Source organism: Dermochelys coriacea, chromosome 4 (assembly GCF_009764565.3).
Source record: "Dermochelys coriacea isolate rDerCor1 chromosome 4, rDerCor1.pri.v4, whole genome shotgun sequence".
Lineage (NCBI taxonomy): Eukaryota > Metazoa > Chordata > Testudines > Dermochelyidae > Dermochelys > Dermochelys coriacea.
Window position 1 is genome coordinate 86,700,446 of NC_050071.1, and position 17,727 is coordinate 86,718,172.

General features: G+C 40.0%; 1 protein-coding gene across 1 annotated transcript in view; it reads left to right on the plus strand.

The window, feature by feature from the left end:
• The first annotated feature begins 239 nt into the window (after positions 1-239).
• The window catches only part of MTUS1 (microtubule associated scaffold protein 1), a 158,229-nt gene continuing 140,741 nt past the window's right edge, over positions 240-17,727 (plus strand). Inside the window, exons 1-3 of the mRNA XM_043513703.1 lie at positions 240-312; positions 12,402-14,744; positions 16,134-16,329. Coding sequence (XP_043369638.1) covers positions 12,606-14,744; positions 16,134-16,329 — 2,335 coding nt within the window. The 5' untranslated portion in view covers positions 240-312; positions 12,402-12,605. The remainder of the gene's footprint in view (positions 313-12,401; positions 14,745-16,133; positions 16,330-17,727) is intronic.

The following is a 17,727-nucleotide window of genomic DNA, read 5'->3' on the forward strand; positions in this document are numbered from 1 at the left end:
TTCCATGCTTCAGTCACCAGTTTTGTTTTTTTTTTGTACCATACTACTAATCCATCCTTCCATCTGGAGGTGGACTAGAATTAAACTGCTCCATGCTGAGCTGCTGCTGATTTGCCATGAAATTTACAAGACTTGTACAGCTACCCTGAAAGTTGGGTGCAATATAAATGATTAAACTTCTTCTATTAGAGACTTGGAGAGTGCACACATGCTTCTTTTCTGAGCCCCAAAACAGTGTTTTATGTTCCATCTGAGTCTGTGGCAGCATAACCACTTCCAAAGCTGCCAGACCAATGATGCTGGCGTGCACGGGTGTGTTGGCACAAATTGTTATAAAACCATTCATTTTCCAGCTTTGTTTCTAGTGAAAGATTTTTTTTTTATGCTGAAAAAACAGCTTTTTAGGGGATAAATCAAATAATGGAGTGGTAAAGTTCTTCAGTTGCCAACAATGGAAAAAGAATACGCTATCACGAGAGAGATTTCAGTATTCAGAAAAGTTAAGGGTAAAGTTGCTAACTCAGATAACAAATTTCTGAACTCCCTTGTGCTTTGTTGTCTGACACACATAAGCCTACAACTGTGTAAAAACACTAGTTTTCAATTTACTACCTCAACTATTTAGAAAGTCTGTCAAAATTTAAATGCCTCTTCCTTTAAGATTTCACATTAAATCCTGGAAATCCTAAAGTTTTTGAGAAACTAATATCCAAACTAAAGAATATTTCTTCTCCCCACCCCCATATTTGAGTTTCCTTGTTGTCTTGCATTCTGGCTGATCAGGTCCTCAAGAAATCACTATGAGGGAAAGCTAATTTAGTCTAAGTCCCTCCCATTCTCCTATTGGATACTGATAGGCTAATCAGTTGCTCACTTTGTCGTATTGAACTCTTGTCTTTCACTGTAAATAAGCTATGGAACTTGAAGTACTACAGATGAATGTCTGTGTACAAGTATCTTTTCTTAAAGTCATGAGATGCTTGGCAACCTAGTCTATGATGCAGTGTTGACAGAGTTCAAGGAACATTCTTTAGTTTGAAAAAGTCACTAAGCTGAGCACTTTTATTGCTGCATGGCTGAGTTGATCTTTGAAAACAGAAAACTCATGAGAGGACTTCCTATGCAGTCTGGCATTTGGATTTTTCCTATTCTAGTAGCAGCTTGTGTGCTACTGAGCATAGCTTTTGGCAAATACCCGAATCTGATAACTTCTCCTTTAAAAACCCAGTGTTCTGATAACTCTGGCAAGTAACTTATGGGGTTTTGTCTTTCATGTGGGAGGAATTATGATGTGTTCTGAAAGGCATGAGCAGTTTCCCAAGCATAAAAACATAGATTTTAAAGCTGATTGTGCTATAAATATGAAGTGAGGTATAGTGTGGTTAGCAAAGATTATACTTCCATTTCTTGAATTATGTGCTTGAATACAAAACAAGGTTAATATTTCAGGCACCATATTGATTATTGTAGTTTTCTCAAGAGAGGAAACTTACAAACTTCTGTGTCTGACTGACTGTCACTTAATGCTACAGTGCATTTAAGACCCTGGAAAACATTATGAAATGAAGCAAACAGTTAAAATTAAGTATTAGTGGCTTTTGTTAATAAAAACATGTCCCACTAGGAAAACAACTAAGGAAATTGGGACTGATTTTACCGTATGTTGGCTGATGTATTGTATCCTGTGAAGCTGGCTGATGTGATGGCAAAAGCTAGTGTGATATGCTCCCCTTTTTTAAGGTATGGGAGAACTATTGAACTACTGCTTTTTAAATGGAGTGAGAGAAATCTGGTTAAAACTGGTCAGTGGTATTTTCTTCATGCTCCAGAAAATTTCAAGCAATCTTTAAAGCCACTTTAATAGCCGTATAAGTGTAAAAAGTGTGATCTCTGATCAACTTTTGATCGGAATACCAAACATGTCCAAAGAGAAACTTGGTAAGTGTGTGCTTTTCTTAATACAGTATTAATAGTATTTGTATTGCAGTAGTGCCGAGGAGTCTGTCATAGACCAGCACCCTATTGTGCTAGGCAATGTATAAATACTTAACAAAAGACTGTCCCGACTGAAACAAACACTTCAAATGTGATGTGAGGGAGTTTGAATGTATAATACTCCCACCTGAATATGCAACAGAATCACATTTTTACACTCAAAACATCATTTGCTAGTGATCTATGTCTGGCCCAGGTTTTGGGAAGACTAGAGAATCCTTACAGCTCACTGACTCATTCTCAATCTGGATAAGACTGAGGAGGTGCTGAGAGAAAACTGGAAAATGTTGCAAGGATCTATAATCCCCTTCTAAATGAGGATGTTTGCCTGTCACTTGTTACATGAGCTAGCAATGTAGAGGATAGGTTGGATTAAGGAATAAACACTATATGCCTGCATATAAGGCCCCAGCTCCTGGAGTCATAAGTTGGATTCTAAGGTTCTCATACTTGTGAAGAAAAGTTTTTTTTTTTTTTTTTTTTGTTTTTGAGTAGTGACCAGAGTGTAACCAGTATAATGTTTGCTGCAGTCTGTAAACAGTCTCAAATAATAACTGTCCTCTCTATCCCAATAGAATATTCACTCCAAGACACTGCTCGGGTGTTTTCTCAATACCTCCCCAGCAGTGTGGCAGAATGCAATAGGCCAAGCTCACTGAAGCAGGTACATCCCCCTTTTTCCCCCCCCAGCAGCTGTGTAAATATTGAGGATCACCCTACTGTTGCATTGGGTTGTCAAGTCCCCTATTACAAGGATAGGAAAGGAGTACTTGTGGCACCTTAGAGACTAACAAATTTATTGGAGCATAAGCTTTCGTGAGCTACAGCTCACTTAAAGCTTATGCTCTAATAAATTTGTTAGTCTCTAAGGTGCCACAAGTACTCCTTTTCTTTTTGCGAATACAGACTAACACGGCTGCTACTCTGAAACCTATTACAAGGATGTCCCCCTAAATAGAAAATTGCCTGTCTTGTACTAAATCAGTAAGAGGTGTCTTTTATCCTGTATTTCAACAGCAGGGGGCCAGTACACACAAGTAGATCTTTCCACTCCCCTGCCGAACCTGGCCCTTTAGTGATGCATAGGGAAAGCAGACAGGGCTGTGCTCAAGGGTCAGGGTCAAGAAGGCATTGGAAAGATTCGCTCATGCATACTGGCGGCTGCTGGACAGGGCCTCCTGATGACTCTAGCACTTGAGCATTGGCCCCATATGCTTTCCTTGCACAGGCTGTGTCTGGTAGAGCAAATGGATGGGCTGCGTGCCTGGAGCTGCGCTGAAGGGCCAGGTGTCCCCTCTAGTTCCCTAGCAGACATCCCCTCCATTCCCATGTGAGCCCAGCTGGAGCTGGCACGAAGATTGCGTGCAGCAGAATGCCAGAGTCCCAGCTGCTCTGAGGCACACAAGGAGCTCCGCACACTTGGGGGCGGTCACGGGAGGAAACCAGCAGGGCAGTGCGTGGGGCTGGATTAATCAGGGCAGCATGGTGTTCTGGTGGAGGTGGCAGGAGCCTGGCCTGGCCTGGCCTGGCAGCGGGGCTTCTGCTGCCTGGTGGTAGGCTCTTGGAGGGCTTTGCTTGCCTATCCCATACTCTGCACGTGCAGTGCCATGCGGATCTGTTGCAGCGAACCAGTGTCAGCCATTGTCTTTCCCCGTCTTGGAGAGAAGCACTGCGCACGAACAACACAGACATGTGAGCAGCACAGAGGCTGGGCACTGGCTGCTCCCATGTGGAGAGTCTGGAGCTACTGGGAGGAAAACATCCTGGACACCAGGAATCTGGACAGAAACTAGGAGAAATTTGGCAAACATGGAGGGCTCTATCTGTCGAGACACCTGCTTGATTGTGCCACAGAATGTCTGCACATTATTACGCAATGGATTTCTCACTTGTTGGTTTTGCTCTTGTTTCTTAACTGATGCTTTAGTGCCTTTGTTTGATCACAAGCACCATGAACGTAGTCCTTGTATTTGACTCTGGACATTCTCCACCCAGACTGAGAAGGGAAAGTCCAGCTTTCCACTGTGCTCAGGATTCAGTAATGTTCTCCAACTCTTAGCTTCTCTGTGTGTATGCAGTGGCATACCCCATGGATGTGGAGGCCATATCCATGTGGTAAACTGGAACCATGGGATACATAGCAACATCGTTTTGCAATCATTTTAATAAAGTTGTATTACAGTAGCACCCAACTGAGAGAGACATCCCCAGGGCCATGCATCGTACAAGTGAGTGAGCCCCTGCCGTCAGGAATTTGCAGCTGACAGGGTGGGAGGGAAGCCAGGGACAGGAAGTAGTGCTGTCTAGCAGAGGAGTCAGTACTCCTGGGCTGTAGCCTCCCCACTTGCAGAGTCTCTGCCAACATCCCCAGCGGAGGTGCATAACTGCTGGTCCGTGGCTGCTGCAGCAGTGTGGGAGTGAGATGGGCAGGGAGCCTGATCCTGACAGCCAAGACCACCTTCAGTGCTGCAAAAAGCAGCAAGAAATACCCCTAGCAAATGTAGGTGAGAACTGCTGCTTATTGAGGATGTTGGGAGGAGCAGTAGGCACCGACTCTATGGGTGCTCCGGGTCTGGAGCACCCACAGGGAAAAATTAGCGGGTGCTCTGCACCCACTGGCAGCCAAGCTTTCCTCCGGAGCGCACCATGTCCCCACTCCTCTGCCTACCTCCCAGTGCTTCCAATTTAGCACGACAGGCAGTAGAGCCCTAGAAGCTGCCAAAGGTACCCGAACCCTCATTTTCCTGGGACTCCTGGAACCACAAACTGAGTGAGAGGGCTAGGCGACAGAAAAACTGCATCAGCAACTCAGGGTCTAATTGTTTCGAGCTGTAACTTGTGTGCCCTATGGTAGTAGGCTGTAGAAGGTGTTACATTGCAGTCAAGGTTGTCTATATCGAGGGCAAAAATTCAGGCCAACTGGCTAAGATGACATGCCCTGTAAGCAGAGGAATGGGAATAAGATCAGAAGATCCTCACTTGGCTAACAAGTGGTTCCTCCCTTAGGCAGGCCCCCTTGCTACCCGATCCAACAGGAAATTAGCAAAGCTTTCCTCCCAGTGTTTGGAAAGTTGAGCACTGTCAATTCTCTGGCCAGGCTTTCTGCTGATACATTCCCCTTTTTCTCTCATGTCCAACGTGGCTAGGAAGATAATTCAGGACCAAGCAACAGTAGTGCTCTAGCCCAGATTCTCGTTTCCTTCAGGCTTTTGGATCTCATTTATCAGAGTACTCTTATCCAGAACAGGGAAAGAGACCACATGGAGACATCTTCCTCCAAAATATCCCCCCCAAGCTGTACATACCCCGTTTCCTGGGGAGGCTTGAGAATAATATCCTAACCAATTGGTTACAAAATCATCAAAGACTCAAACCCCTGGATCTTGGAACAATGGAAAAATCAGTCAGTTTCTTAAAAGAAGGAATTTATTTAAAAAAAAAAGAGAGAGGTAAAAATCATCTCTGGAAAATCAGGATGGAAAATACTTTCAGGGTATTCAGATTCAAAACACAGGGGATTCCCCTCTGGGCAAAACCTTAAAGTTACAGAAACACAGGGAAAATTAACATAAAACAAAAGATAAACTAATCCGCCTTGCCTGGCTTACCTATACTGGTTGCAATATTGGAGACTTGGATTAGGATGGGTTGGAGAAGATGGATTTCTGTCTGGCTTCTCTCAGTCCCAAGAGAGATCAAACACGTAAAACAAAGAGCACAAAACAAAAGCCTTCCTTCCCCAAGATTTGAAAGTTTCTTGTCCCCTTATTGGTCCTTTGGATCAGGTGCCAGCCAGGTTATCTGAGCTTCTTAACCCTTTACAGGTAACAGGATGTTACCTCTGGCCAGGAGGGATTTTATAGCACGGTATACAGAAAGGAGGTTATCCTTCTCTTTATATTTGACAATGTTAAGCAAATCTAATTTCCCCATAAGAATTAATGTAAATAGGGAGGTTAGGTTCCAGGGAATTTTTTTTGCCAGACAAAAGACATTATATACATTTTAAACAATTTGAAACAAGTAAATTAATATAGGTATTAAACAGGCTGGCAGCCCCCTATCAGCTCCCCTACACCCCGCCCCCTCCAATTGCCTCCCGCCCGTGGATCAGCACCTTCCCCCTGCTCTCCCCACCTCCTGCCCGTGGCAATTATCTGGTTTGTGACTTGTAGCAGGCAGGAGCTCCCACCTGTTGAGGATAGGATGATAGGATAGGATAGGATATGTCATCAAACGAGAGCAAGTCCCTGCAGTCACTTCCTCTTCACTGAGGAGCTCTGCCATGTGAGTGAGAGTTGAGCATTTATTCAGACATCCTTCATACTTTGTAAGGCCTCAGCCAGAGGAGAGATCCTTGTTGCTGCTCTCCTTCCCCTGACTCCCCATAGAAGAGGGGACCTTGGACAGTGCCTCCAGTCTGGCTTTTGTTGATGACATAGGGACCCCTTCTCCTGACAGAGGCCCTCTATTGGCCCTCTCCTCATCCAAAAGGAAAAACAAGAAGTACTGACTGATCTTGGATAGGATGAGAAGTAAATGAGGAGTGTTTGGGGGAATTTTGTGATAAGTAGAAGACTGAGGAGTGGAAAGAACCAGGTGATTGGGGCAGGAAGAGGTAGTTGAGAAGGAGTTAGGATAGATCAGGTATCCCGACAAACTTGACAATATTCAAGGGAAAAATCAAAAGGGAAAGATTTGCATTAAAAAAGCTGAAAAGACCGAATTAGAAATGTCCTTCAAGGCAAAATGACAGTAATTTTTTCCAAGTTTAAACACAACATTTTTAAGATGGTAGACAACATTCCAAAAAATGGAGAGTGGAAAAACAGAGACAAAGAAGCTATCGGCTCCTATGTGAGTAAAAAGACAGCTGTCTCATGAGCAGCAAAACTTGTTAGCCGCCTTTCTCCATTAATGAACCACTGGTTGAAAGAGATGGGGGTAGAATATTTGTTTGAAAATAGAGGAAAACAAAGTGCTTGTGCCTGATCTTTGCCTGTGCCTCCCAACACTTACATAAAAGCTAATGGCTAGCATTGGTTTCTTTTCTTATAAAGCTAACAAAGGCAATTTCCATTGCATTCTCCATTTCCATTAGCACAGAAACTATAAAACACTGCTTAATGTGACTCAGTACTGATTTTCCACTGAATGCATCCAATGAAGTGAGCTGTAGCTCATGAAAGCTTATGCTCAAATTTGTTGGTCTCTAAGGTGCCACAAGTCCTCCTGTTCTTTTTGCGAATACAGACTAACACTGCTGTTATTCTGAAACCTGTCAAGGGTATGCACACACTAAATGGATACAAAAATTAGCTGATAAAACTATATAATGTGGGGTCAACACTGATATGTGTTTCTAGTGGAGTCTGCTGTATTGACTTTTATTCCATCTAAGTTAATGGTGGTAACACAACCCCGTCACTATCCAACATTTACCTTAGACCTTAATCCATCCCATGCTTTGCTGCACGTTGGGCTATCCACGTTTGCCATCCTTGTCTGTCAACTGCCCTTTGCTCCAAATCTTTTCATTCCATGTTGAGCTTGATGATGTTCAGAATGGTTGGTTTCCATGTTATTCGCGTCTTCCTCTCTTTCTTGCATTTTCTGGCTTCCATTCAAGGGTGGTATTTGATAAGCGTTCTTTTTCCATTCTCAGCACATGTCCCAGCCACTGATTTCGTCTTTTGTAGATTATTTGTGAAAGGGTGCCTTGTCCAGTAATTTTTCTGACTTCTTCATTTGTCTTCCTATCTCTCTATGTTGTTCCCAATATTCTTCTCAGACATTTGGACGAAATGCAACCAGCTTTTGTGTATCTTTCTCGGTAAGTTGCAATGTCTCACTGCTATATGTTGTGATGTAGATGCTATATGTTGTGTTCAGTTTTGTCTTGAGGGAGATACATTTGGAAGACTCAAAAACAGCATTTGCCTTCCCGATTCTTCTTCTTCTTCTTCTTATTTCCTCAGAACTTGTACCATCTTGGCTGATGGTACTTCCAAGATGCATAAAATTGTCCACTTTTTCCAGTTTCTCCTCTTCAGTTTTGATTTCTGTCCCTGTCGTCCCCATTAACATGACTTTACATTTCTTTGCATTGTATCTCAAACCTATCTTCTCCATTACTACTTTTACTTGGTTTGTGCATTTTTGTAGTCCATTGGCATCTTCATTGATCAGAGCAATGCCGTCAGTGAAGTCTAGATCAAATAGCCTTGAATTGTTCGATTTTAGGCCATATGAATCACTGCAGCATTGTTTTAATCCATAGTGGATGACTAGCATAAACAAAAAAGGAGACAGGATGCACTCTTGCCTTATACCTGTCTTGATGCCGAATGGCTTACTCAATCCATTTTCCATTTTAATGCAGCATTTTGAATTGGCATAGAATGCCTTCATAATGTTTGTTGATTTTTGTTGGAATTCCATATTGTTTGACAGTTTTCCACATTATTTCTCCGTTTACACTATCGACTGCCTTTTGAAAGTCCACAAAATTAATGACAAGGCTGCCTTGGAATTCAATTGTGTTCTCACTAGTCTGTCAGGGTGAAAATAGTGTTTGTGCACAATCTCCCTTGTGTAAATCCAGATTGTTCACATAGGATGGTATCCATCTTCCCTTTTCATTCTGTTGAGGAGGACTGCTGCTAGTACTTCTTCTGTGACAGAAGTGGTGTTCCCCTCCAATTTGAAGAATTGTTTAGATCGCCTTTCTTTGGTAACTTGATTATGATTCTGAGGGTCCATTCTTCTGGCACTTTCTCCTCCATCCATATTTTGACTGATTCCACATCTTTGCCTCCATATTTAAGCAGCTCAGGATGAATGCCGTCCAACCCAGGTGCCTTGTTGTTTTTCAGCTTCTGCGATGCTTTTTTTACTTGAATTTTTACCTCAGATACATCTATATCTAGATCTAATGGTTTATCATTGTTAAATTCCAGTCTTGTAATTGGTTCTTGTTGACCTAGCACTTCTCTGAAGTGTTCCATCCATCTATTTTCTTGTTCCTAGTGTGTTTTCAAAATTTCTCCTTGTTTCTCTTTCATTGGGACACTTCTGAATTTTGATCCTGTTAACTGTTTCAGGATCATGTAGACTGTTCTTGTATTGTTTCTTTACCCTGCTTCTTCAGCTTCACTAGCCTTACTTTCTATCTAATTTCGCTTCTTTTTTGCATATTTTCTTTACTGCTTTGTCAAGGCTCCTTAGGTTGGTTTTATTTCTTCAGTCGCATATTGTAGTACTAGAGCCTTCTGTTCTTCTTTTTGTCTATAATTTTCCATGTTTCTTCTGAGATCCACTGTTCTTTATTGCTTCCTCTCTTTCTACCCATTACCTTTTCAGCTGCTTTGAGCTTCCCAGTATTTTTCCACTTCATTTTCTTCAAGATTTTTTAGGGGCCTCAAACCTGTTCTGGACCTCTAACTGGTACATTTTTTGTATCCTGCAATCTTGTAGTTTCTGTGTATTGAATAATCTGAGTCTGTTCTTTCTTTTTGAGCACTTTAAACTTCACTTTAAACTTCAATTTGATGTTTGTTTTTTGTGTACTTTTTTTTTAGATCAAAGATGTATATTTGTCAAAACAAACTTTTTGTGGGAATGTACTAGTTTCAACTAAACATTTTTACCAGGAAATAATTAAATATTATTGTAGTAGGGACTTGAAGGTGGGTGTCCTAGATTCCAAGTGAATATATTAACCGCAAGGCTGTTGGCCATTTGTGGTGGGTGTTTCTGGCTTTTAACTGAAAAACTTCAAAAGGTCTCAGGCTCATTCTGATGAGGAATGCAAGGGTGGGTTGGTTGGTTGGTTTGTTTCCATTTTAAATTTCTCTACTCATCATAGTCTGCCTTTCAATAATCTCTTTCAGTTTCATTCAATGGAGCATTGGATCTCAAAGAACTATTTTCTGCACAAATATACAGAAATGATTTGTGAGCTGTTTTACTTATGTCAGTTTAATCTTGTTTCCTATGACTTCAGCATTAAACTAATTTGAATTGGATGTGGTCATACGTTTGGCTATATTGTTTAGCAGATTTCCTGTTTAATAAAGTTAGAATGCAAAATAATCACTTAGAGCACTTGTAAGTAAGATAGTAAAACAAAATGCATACATGCTTCGCCAAATGCATTTTTAGGAGTATATCTTGTCTAATTTTGTGTGGATATTTATAGCAAGCACTAGTTAACGCTGTCATTAAGGTTATCTATGTCTTCCTGATATGACCTTTTCAGTCAATTCAAACTCTGCTGTTGGTCTGAAAACTTTCAAGTCTTGTAGCTGAGTGTCAACTCTCACTAAACATTGCAGCAAAAATAGCTCAGCCTCTAGTGAGAGTGGAAAGAACACTTTTGTAGGAAAATAAAGTAAATCTTCTTCTTAATAGGTCTAATCAGAATTTGCTGGAAGGGGTAGATACATATCCATGAAATTGTCTTCTGAGATACCATGGGAAAACCAGTTTTGATATGATGAATGAATATTTGAAAAGCATCCTTTGTGCATGGACATAAATGTTACTACTGTAAACAGTAAAAGGGCTATTCATCAACTATTGACCAACCTTACTCAGGAAGGCAGAGTGGACTAGCATGCATGATTAACTGACTGTGCAATGACCACTTCTTCTGTTTCCAAAGTGTGGACCCCTTTGGTTTCTAGACAAATTGCTACAAAAATCCATAACTAGATCTAAAATTGTTAAGATTGCATGCACAGGTAAGCATTCAAATCAGGAAATAACTTTGTTCTTTTGCTGTATGATATTAAATTACATGATTGCATGCTGTATTTTGAATAAAACCTTTTTATAGCTTGTCAAATTATGCGGGGAGGGGTAGCTCTTGCCTAATTCACTGTAGCTATTTTATGCGAGGTCTTTTATAGACTGCTATTCATACTACACGATAGATGCTAAGAATTTACATCAGCATGGTCATGAAAGTCTGTAATCTAGACTACAATGTAGTCACAATACAGGGCTGTAGTACAATTTACACACTGAGAAAACTTACATTTATGTATGCAACATTAATTTAATCATTTGACTCTAGTGACTGTGACAGGTATGTAACCTTAACATTCTCGACACAGCTTTTTTCATGGATTATATAAGCACTGCAGCTATCTTCTCATTTTACGTTAATACTGTTTATGCTCTCAATGGCTGTGCAATACTTGATGCACATCAGGACTGCCCCCAAGTCACGTCTGTCAAAAAGGAGGGTGTGTTCAACATTTTTTCTCTTAGTACAAAACACAGCAGTGTAGCTGACCAAGTTTATTTATGTGTAAACACTTTGTCTGTGGGGGGGAAGGTATGTAGTTACAACTCATGCTAACTCAGGTGACCTTCAGTATCCTATAGAAACTTGCACCTGCATACAGCAATTCTTAAAAGCCTTATGAATAGGGTCCTACCAGTAGGGCCTTATGAATAGGGCCTCTCCTCAGTGCCCCTCTGTTCATTGCTTTGCTCCTCTGTGCTTATGGTGACTATAAAAAGGTGAGAAAGGAAGGTCACAAGGACTTCTATATACTAGTCTCCTTTTTCCTCATAGCAGGCATTTTACACTGATTAGGTTGGGAGACACTTATAGCTCATTGCAGAACTGGTTGACAAGTTTTGACCTGAACAGTGACTGATCTGAAATGTGCTCTCACTACGTGAGAGTGAAACAGGGAGGTATAAAATACTTTGTGGGCACAGACGTATGTCTCAGACATGCAATTACAAAAAGCCTAATTGCTTAGGGCATTGTAAAAAGTTTGGGACATCCTATAAACTAGGATGCAGGTCTCCTTAAGAGTGAGACTGGTGGTGGTTCAGAAATCTCCAGCTACTTGCTGAGAAATAACCATTGATGACTCTACCAAAATATTCATCAGCTGTATGAATTTTCAGCAGAGGCGGCACATGTAGTACAGCTCTAAACAGCTGATCACTTTAAATGCAGAATAAAAAAAATGAAGGATGTGTATAGGCAATGTCTTCACTGATTACTGAGTTACTCAGTTTTGTTTTCTGGCTTCCAATTACCACACAGCTGCTTTTCAGTTTCAGAAAATATTGACACATTGTGGACAGCTACTTGACACTTTGTCTCCCCCATTAAATGCAGGAGTGGTACTGGAGTTGTGTGGGGGATGGAAATGAAGGTTATAATCCAGATTTACTTGTTTAAGAAATTACCTTTTTGTTAGCAGATACTCTGGACTGTTCATCTGGTAGGGATGTTGAACATTTTAATTTGATTACTTTTTAAGGCAAAAGGATTTCCATTTGTAAAAATTAGATTTTTTTTTTGATTGCTAAGCAGCATATGAAATGTCTGGTATTGTATTCTGGTTCAGCTAACTTTCATGTCTTTTTAATTTTAGAATACATAAGGGGTTCAAGTTGTAGATGATTTGTGGATATACTTGAAGAGCACGTAAGCAAGAGGAACTGCATCGTGAGTGTCTTATAACAAAATTGAACTGTTCTTGGGCCAAGCTTTGCATTCTCCAACACTCAGAAGAACCTGCGTTTTCTAGAATTTTAAGTGCAAATAAGATGACAAAAGTTTAAAATTAAAACTCGGAATGAATGTTGAAAAATCAGAGAATAAGGCAAAGAATGGCTTGCAGTCTCCCTTATTTATCAGCAATGAAAATGGAAATAAGTTTACATGTAACACAACTACACCACCCTCAAGTAATCATACCACCAATATAAATGGAAATTTAGCTAGTCAATGTAATAAAATGGCTGAGCATGAAGATAACGTGGATTTTAAGGATATAAATGATTTCACAACTATTTCTTTAAACCAGGAAGGTATTGGAGTACTTGATCTGCAAAAGACTGGGGATGAATTTATCTGTAGGAGGGCTTCATTTAGTGATACTGATGCCACATTTGTGTCTTCTGCAACTGAACAGGCTTGTATTTATGTCTTGAACCATAACTTAAAGGAACCAACCAGCCTCCTAAAAGAGAACCTTGCTCTAAAAGGAGTGCAGAATCAAAGTACTGAGCAACCAGTGCCTTATAGACAGATTGACTGTAACTGTACAATGCATGTTACCCCTTTGGAATGGAGCAAAAGCTCTGAAATCGAAAATGAAGTAGGTTGTGCTCATGTGGCATTAGATGTCACTAGTGTCAATGAATCTCTTGATATGGTTAAAAACCAGGAGGAAAATATGGGAAGTGAAAACCAAGATGCATTTCTCCATCTGACATTCATCTCTTCTGATGAAATACGTATGAGAAAAAGTTTTGATAAAAGTAGCCCTGAAAAACCTCCTAGTTCATCTGTGCTGGAAGCTTCAGGGGGACCAAAAGCATCAAATAGTTGTTCAGATTTGGTAGTACCACCTCTTGCTTCTCCAGATGTTGGAAGGGTTAGTGAAGAATCTTTAAAAGGCACCAATTATGTCGATGTAGCACCACAAAATAGAGGGTCTCAAGAAATGCAGTCCTTGAAACTAGTTGGTGAATGGGTAGATCGTCACTCTAAGAATTCAGTGTCACCAGAGCATTTTAATATGGACAAAGATTCAAAAAAGTATTTGCATAGCACACCTGAACATGCTGAAACTGACACATCTCCAACTAGAATGGTAACTAATTACTCTGTAAATGATTTATGTGCTCTGCCAACACAGAGTTTTGATGTAAGTATAGACCAAGAACAGGTGATAGATAAAGTGAGTGAACATTCAACCAAAGAACAAAATGTCTCTGCTAAAAACACTGCTTTCCAAGATGCGCACAGGTATTTTCCAGTGTCTGAATCAATAGAAAGCAATATACCAAAGCCAGAAGGGACTGCTTCAGCTGGGCTGAAATGTGAGGCAACTTTTGTGGTCTTCAGTCCAACAGCTGGTGAAACCAATCCTGATTCATGTATTTCTACACCTATGACAGGATCAAAAAAACCAGAATTTTCTGTTTCAGCTTTGGCAGAAGCTGGAGATGGGCCTTTTAAATTGGGAAAGAATGATGCATTAATGAGAGGATGCAATAGAAAGATTTCACTTAAAACTAGTTCTGAAGAATTTGCAATGAAACCAAAAAAAGTGTCTCCTATTGTTTCTACAATAACCAAAGCTAGAAAAGCTGAGATTGTTAGCTTTCCGAAACCAAACTTTAAAAATGTGAAGCCAAAAGTTATATCCAGAGCTGTGTTACAGTCAAAAGATACTTCATTAAAAATATCCCCGAGATCCCCTCAACTCTCTACTGCCTCATCACCTTCACCAGTTTCTTCCCCAAGGCAATTGCCCTCTTCCATCAAAGCATTGAGGGAAAAACATGATTTAGACAGAGATACTAAAGCAGAAATACCAATGACTAAGCCTCATAAGCAACCTCTTAATAAACAGCTGTTTCCTAGCCAAGTTGTACATGCTACAACTCATTCAAAGAACGCTTCTCACAAAATTCCAAAAACACGTTCAGTAAAGCAGACTCCAGAAGACATTGACAAAGCAAGCTCCTCCAATCCAACATCCTCCTCGGTTTCTGCTGCAGTTGTAACATGTGTACAGAACTCAAAAGGGAAATTGAATGACAAAATGAAAAGCACAATGTCCTTGGCACAGCCTTGTGTCACAAGCACCTACTGGAGTGGAGCTGAAAATGGGCAAAATTGCAATTTGGGAACTCTTTTGGAAATGGAAGAGCTAATAAAAGATCCAGCAAATGAAACATTTGAAATTGGCCCTGTTCCCTTGGTAAGTTTATGCATCTACTGTTCAATTAACTGATTTGCATTGTTAAATCTGGAAACGTGCATTGTACAGCCATGAATGGAAATTGAGATGTATATTTAAAAAAAAATCTGTAAATCTCAATACAATCTTGACTATGGAGTTAATTCTGCCTCCATAATACTGAGGGAGAGAGAAAATCTTGAATCCTGCCATCTCAGTTGTTTGCTAACCACTTAAACCATGCATCTACATAACTTTTTTTTTTTTGGTGGCAAATTTTATTATTTAGAAGTAAGATGAATTCAAGGCTAAAATAATGTTCTGTTATGAGTAAGAATTCTAGCTGTTTAACAAATTTGAAAGTTTGATTTCTCATGGTTTCTGAGGGAGGTATGCATCACACTGTCAAGATTTTAAGATTTGAAAGTCCTTGGACTAAATTCCCTCTGCTTAGATGGAATAATTGGGATATTGCACTGGAGTTTCTTTAATCAAGTTCTCATGGGGGGAAAGTGATCTCGTCTTTAGTACAAATTTCTGGAAATGCATTTGAACTGTGGCTCAAGTCAAAGTGGGTTTGGTTCCCCTCTTAGTATGATAAAATTATTGTGGACAAAAGTCCACAAAATGCACAGGAGCATGACTAGGTGCTTACATTTTGATACCTATTCCTATACTACATGAGCTTCTAAGCTTGTGCCTGTTAAAAATGAGAGTTCTGTGGTGAAACTAGTGCAGTAACAAATATTCCATTCAGCTTGAGCCAGTGTTAGCTCTTTGATGTGCCCTGCATCCACTCCTCAATTTACATTAAGTATAGTCTCCTCTGGGTGTGACCAATTTATGTAAATAATTCTTTTAACTCATCCAGTTAGTATCCTTATTGAGATTCTGATTGCTGGTAACTTTCCTTAAATGACCAAACGGGCAATCTTTTAGCCATGAAGACTTGTAGGATGACACTAACTGCATTTCCTTCAGTTCTTTAGCCCACATGTGAACTACTACTATACCATGAATTTATTTTGAAATAAACTACTTGATTCTTACCTGTACCCAAACAAACCCAGACATTCAGAATTAGATTTAAATTAAACCTAAGTTGCAACACTACTTTTTTTTTGGCACAGACTTTAATATAGGTATCCATGACCAATTTGAAATTTTTATTGTCACCTCATATCCCAACCCATTATGTGACCTCTAAAAATGACTTATGTACATTCACATGCAGTGGATAACATTCATCTGTGTTTATTCCTTTCTTGGACCAAATGATAACAAGCACCTACTTGAAATCACTTGCCTTTGTGACTAGTTTTCTTTCTGGTAATTGATGCTAAATGCCCATCACCTACTTTATAAGCTAGCGGTGAAACAACTTGTTCTTACAATAACGTTGTTTTACAGGTTTCTTCAGCTAAAACTGGGGCAGCACAAGGAAAAAATATACACAAGGAAGGCCCTATCACTCTAAGAAGTATACCTGCTCCCAAGGTGAAAGTGGTGCCTTCTGTGTTTCGCTCTAGGCGAGGAAGTGAAAATAAAAATGTGTGCACAACTAAAATGTCATCTTCTCAAAGAGCTGTTTTGCCATCAAGTTCTGGTAAGAGAATTTCTATTAGGGTAGCCGACTCCTTAAAAACAAGGCATTAAACTTTACCATTATTCCAATAGGTTAGTTTTATAACGTTAGTGACTAAGATATGTGACAGATTTGAACCCAGTCAGGAGTGCTGGAAACCACACAAAGGTTAAAGCAAGAACAGTAACAGTCTAAGCATCTCAATGTGTATCAACACTCTGGAAGCTTCTCTTTTATTTAGTTTAGTCTGGGTTTTCTCTTATAAAAATATCATCAAAAATGTTACTTGTGGTGGCTTTTGCCAGTGCAGATACTGGTGCATTAAAGCTGAGGAAATTGCTCTGCTTTCATGGACTACAGGGAAAAATGTGGGAGGGCAGTCACTTAAGGTTGCTGTTGCCTTGATTTAGACCTGATCAGGTGGTCTCTGAGGAGACTCTGAGTCGTCTCTGGTCCTAAATAACTTCTTTCCTCTAAATAGGAGGCAGAGGTTATATGACAGCCCGTGTCTACTAGATTTCTATCTTCAGTGTCCATAAATCTAATATAGAAATGAGAGGCTACTTGGATGAGTCTGAATTGTACAGTTTTGCATCTTTCACTTGGATGCATGATATAATTAAATTTGCAAAAACAGTTTGTAGGTTCATTAATCCCTAACAAGGCTTTATGAGAACGAGGAACTGGATTACAAACTACATCTACAACTAGCTCTCACCAGCTTCAAAGCAGTTTTCATGACACTGGAGGGGCACCATTTTTAGGGTTAAACCTGATTTCTATCCCAACTATAAATCTCTGATTTAGCCATATTCCAATTAAATGTCTTCAAATCTCATCCAGTAAAGAATGCCCGAAGGAGGGGGTGGCAGTATTGTGAGGAAAAGATATTAAGATTTAAATATGTATAGGTTTGCTAAGTGAAAATAGAACTGAAATCATTGGAAAGTTGTGAAAGTCAGAGAGAACAACTTACGATACCACACATACAAAACTTCGTGATACCGTTCAACTCTCCATGTTCATCTCAAGGGATTTCATAGGAGCCCCATTTGCTTAGACTGAACAAAACATGAGCTGGTACAATCCTCCATTTACAAGAAAAGGGACTGGGTGAGTTGATGGAATGAGGGGTTCGAATTCGTTGGCCTACTGGCCATTCAGCCTCAAACTGATTCTTCAGGGCTTCCTTCTGTTAGTCTTCCAGTTGACTAGTCAGACCTGGTAGTTGTAGACAACTAGTTCAGTTGTACAGTAAAAGCCCAGAAGGTTCTGGTAAGTGACATAGTTGATCTTACTTGTTACGATAACGTAACTAATTACAAAGGTAGTTTGAACATAAGACTGAATTTGTAATGTACTATAATTTGAAAAGCATACTCCCAACCCAGAAAAACTTGCTCTGCATTTTGCTTGACT